Here is a 7,500-nt window from a genome sequence, read left to right on the forward strand (position 1 = left end):
AGGGTCAAGACATGGAGCCCAGGGTGCCTGAAATAGCTCATAATATAGGCCTATATACTCTGTCGTATGGCGGTGAGCCGCAGATCAGATATACAAGCTCGCGTTGCATCACAAAGGGTTGTGAGCTTATAGATTTGATATTTCGGCCCTGACCGGAGGCTAAACGCACATCACTAAATATATAGCCTATTATTTGGAGAACATAATAGGCTAAGGCTATAGGCATATAGGTGTATTTTTGTAGTGAGCACGGCTCGCATGCGCGCCCTTGAGCACGCGCCTATAGCTGCCCGCTGACGCTTGTTGACCAAAATGACTATATGACAGTCTATGTATAGCCTATGTGCTTCAAGATATGTCAATATAATGAATCAAGTTGGCCTAATTAATATTATTTAATTATTCCATTCATTAATTATTTAATAAGCGTTTAATGAGTAGGCCTATAAGTTCTCAGTTCAAAGTGTGATCCATTGATGAGCAACACCCACAACACACTAACACACGACTGACTCTTGGTTTATTGTCGGGTAATATCATATGAATATGAAATATTATACATCTGCCAATAACACGGAGCTAGGTCTAATCAGGTTGAATCGTTTCATTTTCGTTGTAACAATTTAATTAAAAATAAGTCTATTTTGTCCAATTCATATAGCCTACTCTTATGCTATAGGGCTCAAGTGGTTCATTTCTCTGGAGTAGGCTGGTACTTAAAATTAACCACTAACCAATAATTCCAGCACTGTGTAACTCTGAGTGTTTACAAAATTACACTCGAGTTAACAAACACTTTTTGACATTCCGGCGAAAATATATAGCCAAGCCTTTCGGTGAAAAGATTGTATAGTGTAGAGAGAGGATAAAAAAAGAGGACAAAAAAGCTGACCAATACAGTGCCGACTCAGCGGCCAACTAAGTATTAGTTTACTAAGTATATATTGAAGACTTAAAACCATGTATGCTTAGCAGCGGTGAACACACAGTGAAGGATGCAGTGTACTCTATATGTGCAGGGCCTTATGCTGGCATGTGGAGCCGTTTAGTCTACACACGTAATATAGAAATGAATCACTCACGGATATTACGGTAGACCTATATGTCAAAGCAAACATCACGCGAGAGCATGAAGACATCACGAGATGCCTCGTTGACTTTCTTTCTTTAACTTTGCCGACACGACGTGTATAACCTATCCTAGTATAATACCAAGCAGTAGCCTAATACAACTGAATTTGCGTGTGCGTGTGTGTGTGTGTGTGTGTGTGTGTGTGTGTGTGTGTGTGTGTGTGTGTGTGTGTGTGTGTGTGTGTGTGTGTGTGTGTGTGTGTGTGTGTGTGTGTGTGTGCGTGTGTCTGCGTGTGTGTCTCAGTTATCAATCAGTGTTTTTTTTGTTATTGAGAGGGACATGGTATATTATATATCCTCCCCGCAGTGACTATTAGTGCCTAAAGACGGTGCTGCCTAATAAGGGCTTTAGTGAAGTCCTCCTCTGACCTCACCATTAGGACCATTATGCTAAGCTGCCTCGGGTCACCCAGACAAATTATCTCCTAAGAAAAGAGGACACAACTGTAACCCTATGGACCCACAGGGTCCATTGGGTCCCATTTGTATCCTCTCCGGACTGCTAAAAATTTATTGTTTGGTTGCTTTTACACTGGATCCCAAATGTTTTCGCTCAGCCTCATGAGTCAAGACCCATGAGAGAAATCAGATGCTTCATGCCCGCGGGACTCACATAGTGGAAAAAATAGCATGCAGCTCTGCAATTCTCACTAGGCCATAGTAGCCTAGTTGCTAAACATTTGTATTATAATTTAGGTAGGCCTAATTCCTTTGAATTATTATTATTATTGCGGTTATTAATACTCTTTAACCCCTTTTTAAAAATACAAATAATTGTAATTTGTTTTCAACTCTAACTCATGAAGATGTGTGATGTTTTGTAGAAATCTTTTGAAAATCTAAAAAAAGACGATATTTGAGGATTTGGCTTGGACGAGGATTCTGCAGCGCGTGTAGCCTAAATTATAAACTAACGGTTTCCCACACTTGATGTCCACAAAACGACACAGTAATTTATCTGACAAATCATCCTCGTTGTTCTGTCCGCGACCAATGCGGGGGGAATGTTAGACTATTAGTTTAATTTATAGGCTAATACGCGACCGGTTGTTAAGGTTGAAGATCACGTTATTTGTCCGCCAGCGACAGCGAGTATAAATTAGGCTTATCGCCTTTGCTATTACAGCCAAAGCAAAACACTCGTGTTTTATTAGAGCCATCAGCTATATGGATCGACGTGACATATAGTCGGCGGCCTATAGACTTTTTACGATTTGTCTCGGCTTAACGATGCTTTTGATTTTGCCGTGTTTAGTGACAGCTGTCATTTCTGTCCGTTACAAACGGGACATGCACAGACATCCCAAATAAAGTCATTATTTGGGTGCCGACGTGCCGTCCATTAAATAGGCCTATCAGAAGTAATTGTTCGCAATCATGAGACGTTTCTTTTAGACGAAGAATTGTAAAGATAATAGGCTATACAGTGGGAGTTCAAGATTATTCTGCTTATCCTCATGGTGTCGCATTTAGCAGTCGCTCTAAGAGCGTCTGCTAAATGCTCCCATGTAATTCGGATATTGGCGAGTTGGTTTAATGTTTTTTGGCTTGCAGGACCGATTCTCAAAAATGAGGCATACAGGCCTGTAGGTATCATGTAGGCCTATGTATTTTTTTAACAGGTAGTCAGTGCCATACGTAAAGGACAAATATGTAAATTAAAAACACTATAAGATTGTATAGGCCTACTGCTAGTATACGTGCCTATTTGTTATACGCAGACATATTGCCTCATGTTGAATTTATGGCTGAATCTGATCAGTGATCAACAGTCAAATCACTGTTGTTATACATTAATGTTCTCTGTCCATACGTGTGGACTTCTATGTCGCAGATGTCTCTGAGGTGATTCAAATATTCTAAGACGTCGCACGGTCGCAGTGAAAACTCGAAGATGAGTAAAATGCATTATAAATGGCAAAAAAAAAGTTATAATGCAGATATAGCTGTGTAGCCTATAAGTCATAATAGTGTAAAAACCTATAGAGTTGTCTTAATTTATCGATCGATATCCTATAGGCTGGCCAACCGAGACAACAATCTCAAGAAAGGGTAGCATGAACGCATAGCCTGCTGGTTTAGAACTGAACCGATGCATGCAGTTCAATATAGGTAACTGCATGGTTTTGCTGAATAGTTACAAAAGAGACATGTCTCGCTCAGCAAAACCATTCAGTTGTGCCGTTCTGGAGCCTGTGTCGAAGTGTCCTTGAGCAAGACTCTCTGAACCCCTAATAGCATGTTGATTGATTGATTGATTGATTGGTTGGTTGATTGATTGATTTAAGTATTTGCAGAATATTTGCAGAAGTTGAAAGCACAACTCAATACAAAAACTGTTAATGTGGACGATACAGATAAAGCTTTACAGTTGTTTACAACAGGGTCCACCATTTTCAATTCATCAGGACATTTGTACAAATGCCTATATAAAAAGCAGGAAATCATAAAAGGAGGTAACATTCCTGTAACATTCATGTTTTCCTCCGCCATCGGCGTGTGAATGGATGAATGTAATGCACAATCAAGCATGGATAAAAGCGCTATAATATATTTAGCCTACATTGCTATCGCATAATCGCAATGTTTTAGCTCGTGACAACATCCTGAGCTATAGGCCTAGACCCGCATTACGACCAAATAACCTATATCTCTGTAAAAAAAAATACGTTCAATTTAATGATGGGATTAATAATAATGTAATTTAGGCTACACTGTTTTGGCAATTGTAATTACTTCATAGGCCTACTTGTTTGGGGAAAGTAATCATGGACTGTATAGGCCTTTCAGTGATGGAAGTTTTTGAGTAAAAGTACAAAAGTAATGATATAAAAATGTATAGGTACTCATTATGCAGAAGGTCCCATTTCACACGTTTTTAAATAACATTTATATTAAAATATCCTTTGAAAAAATAGCAGATCTACAAGCTCACAAAAAGTGTGTTGGCTGTCTTTGAAAATAGCACAAGCTCACAACACGTGTTCTGAGCTTGTACTTATACTATTTTCAAATGGGCCAGTGATGTATAAAGGCCTGCATTTATATAGAGTATATAGGTCTGAAGTGGTTTTGTAAGTACAATATTTGCCTCTGAGTGGAGTAGAATTATAAAAGTATTGAACATTGTGAATACTCCAGTGAAGTGGAACTAACATTTTACATAAGTACAGTATAGCCTAATGTAAATGTACTTTTATACCATGTGGTTCCCAAACGTTTTAGCTCAAGACAAAAAAGAGATATGTTTGTCCATGACCCAAACTAGTGAAAATAGCAGATCTACAATAGATGTAGATCGGCTATTTCTATACTTCTTAAACATTTGTTTTCTAAGTCCTGGAATTTCTTAGATTTTTCTTTTATTTCTTCATGAAAATTTAATTTTAATTCATGAAAAACGTAATAATTAAAAACCAAATGTAAAAAAATAAGAAAATAACTACAGGTACCCCTAAAAATGGGCCGCTATACCCAGTGTTTGTGAATGCAGTGCTTGCTTACACCACAGACTGCCATGTGTCAGGGGTCAATTACCATGCTGACTTGTGGTGGACATTTCTGTCAAAATGAAATGTTTGCCACAGACATGTAAAATGAAAATATCACCAGAAACACACACAAGAGCCTGACCGACCACAACAGGTCTGAGAGTGTATACAAATGGAACCAAATGGACCCGTAATGGTTCCATTTGTTCACGCTCAGAGTTAAGGGGGTCCTTGCAAATAAAACTTTTGAGAACCACTGACTCCTAATATGCCATATGTAGTAAATAATGTCATATTCCAAAGAAAACCTGAAGACTTGACATTCAGTAATTGGGTTTTATGATCAAAATGAGAACATTATAATGGTGTGTATAATGAGGACATATATAAGAGAGGTCACACAGCTTGTTGTCACAATGCAAATATACTTTATTTTAATGTACCAACGTTTCGACAAAAAGGGTATAAAAAAGAAAAAGAAGGAAGACCACGTCTTTGCCACGGACACATGTGTCCATGTACGGACATGTTGATGACCCGTGCAATGTGTCATTACATGTCCTACTGTCTCCATCCACCATGCAGGTGGAGGTCTTGACCCGTGCAATGTGTCATTACATGTCCTACTGTCTCCATCCACCATGCAGGTGGAGGTCTTGACCCATGCAATGTGTCATTACATGTCCTACTGTCTCCATCCACCATGCAGGTGGAGGTCTTGACCCATGCAATGTGTCATTACATGTCCTGTCTCTGTCCACAATGTGTCATTACATGTCCTACTGTCTCCATCCACCATGCAGGTGGAGGTCTTGACCCATGCAATGTGTCATTACATGTCCTACTGTCTCCACATGTGTCATTACATGTCCTACTGTCTCCATCCACCATGCAGGTGGAGGTCTTGAAGACGACAGCTCCGCTGCAGGGGGACAAGAAGACCAAGGGACGGACAGGCTGGCCGCAGCACGTCTGGGCCCTGGAGCTCAAACAATGACACCTGCACGTCTGACCACAAACATTATAGGCTAGCGTGTGTGCGTGTGTGTGATGCACGTGTGCGTGCGTGTGTGTGTGTGTGTGTGTGTGTGTGTGTGTGTGTGTTTGTGCGTGTGTGTGCGTGCGGGCGTGCATGTGAGATGTGTGTGCGACTGTGCTGTCACAACACAAACAACGGACCTGTTCCTGTTAACCGCGACAACAGCCTGCTGTCTGTCCTCCTCCCACTGACTGTCAATCACACTTTATTTACATGAAGAAGATAGTTCACTGACGGACAGATAACTCACCCCCCGCTCTGTCTGTCTGTCTGTCTGTCTGTCTGTCTGTCTGTCTGTCTGTCTGTCACACACACGCACACACGCATGCACGCACGTGCGCACACACCGTGAAGGCCCGTGGGGAGGAGTGAGGAGGGGGACGTCATGGCACGCGGACATGCAGCAGCAGCAAAGAAGCTTTTATTTAAAGGAATTATAATTTATGTGCAATGTGGCCTCCTCCGTGCGTGTCGACGGAGCCTGCACGCAAGCACGCACACACGCGTGCGCAGCGTGCACGAGGTCACTGAAGGGGACACGTACGCAGGCGGACAGTTGGACACGACACGGGAGAGCGACACACGCCATTGTCACCATGAAGGGAGGACAAGTGGTAAGGGACTATTGTTGATGTCATAGATGACTAGACCTAATTATTATTATTATTATTATTATTGCTATTGTTGTTGTTGGTGATTATTGAAGAACTGTGTTTTTAAAGACTATTTGATGTAGGCCTACTATGTGACGTCATCCTATCTTATATCCATCGTTGTGTCTGTCTGTTTGTTTTGGACCTTAACAAAAAAAAAAGAATAAAAAGAGAACCCTGATTCGTGCAGAAAATAGCCGATCTGTAGATCTGCTATTTCCCAAACGAGGTCTTAAATGTCACTCCAGTGGCGAGTGCCGTGTCATTTCTATAAAATGGTCCCGGGTTCACACTTCTCTGTACGGCGACAGCGTTGTGCATCGAAAACGGCGGTGGTGGGAAAATATCTCTAACATTTTGTACTTTTGTAAAAGTATCACTACTGCAATGTAGATATAGGCTATACTCTATTACAAGTAAAAAGTCCGGAATTTAAAAGTTACTTGAATAAATGTACAAAAGTATTGGTATAAAAATGTACGTAAAGTCAGTAATTGTGCGGAATGTCCCATTCCTTTCGTTTTCAAATACGAAAAAAAGGAAAATAGTCGACCTACAAGCTCATAATGCATTGTGAGCTTGTAAATCGCTTGGTTTCAAATGGCCAAAATGCATACTGGGTAATGTTGTATGTTTGAAGTGGGTATGTTCTGTAACAATAATCTACAAAGTAACTATAGTAACTAAAGTTGTCAAATAATTGTAGGGGAGTAATAGTACAAAAGTACACTATTCGTCTCTGAGATGTATAGTGGAGTAGAAGTGTAAAAGTATAATGAAAATTGGAAATATTCCAGCAAAGTAGAAATACCTCAAGATATTGCGGTATATCTACATTTACTCAGGTACTACAGTACCTGAGTATATTACTTCGTTACTTTACACCACTGCCGCAAGCCCACGGTGGGCGGCTTCTTTTCGACATGCGACAACGCCGTACAACGGAGCATGAATCGCATTGTGATTGTTGTTGTCATGGATACCGCAAACAGTATTCTTTTGATGGTGGTTTGTTGATGTTTTGTTAAAAAAAAAAGAAAAACAAATACCTGTTCTTCTTCTCCCACTAAAATTGACGTGATGTGACGTTACGTGGCTGGCGGGGAATATAGAAATGATTAATAATAATAATTAATTAAGAAATATTAATATTTGGGATGTCGAAAGGAAAAAAAGGAAAGTTAAT

The 7,500-nt window shown here is 40.3% G+C and overlaps 1 protein-coding gene across 1 annotated transcript in view; it reads left to right on the forward strand.

Moving 5' to 3' along the window:
• The window catches only part of hand2 (heart and neural crest derivatives expressed 2), an 11,431-nt gene extending 5,765 nt beyond the window's left edge, over window positions 1-5,666 (forward strand). Inside the window, exon 2 of the mRNA XM_080759343.1 lies at window positions 5,518-5,666. Coding sequence (XP_080615469.1) covers window positions 5,518-5,619 — 102 coding nt within the window. The 3' untranslated portion in view covers window positions 5,620-5,666. The remainder of the gene's footprint in view (window positions 1-5,517) is intronic.
• The last annotated feature ends 1,834 nt before the right edge of the window (window positions 5,667-7,500 follow it).

Source organism: Protomyctophum bolini (genome assembly GCF_963924005.1).
Source record: "Protomyctophum bolini genome assembly, chromosome: 3".
Lineage (NCBI taxonomy): Eukaryota > Metazoa > Chordata > Actinopteri > Myctophiformes > Myctophidae > Protomyctophum > Protomyctophum bolini.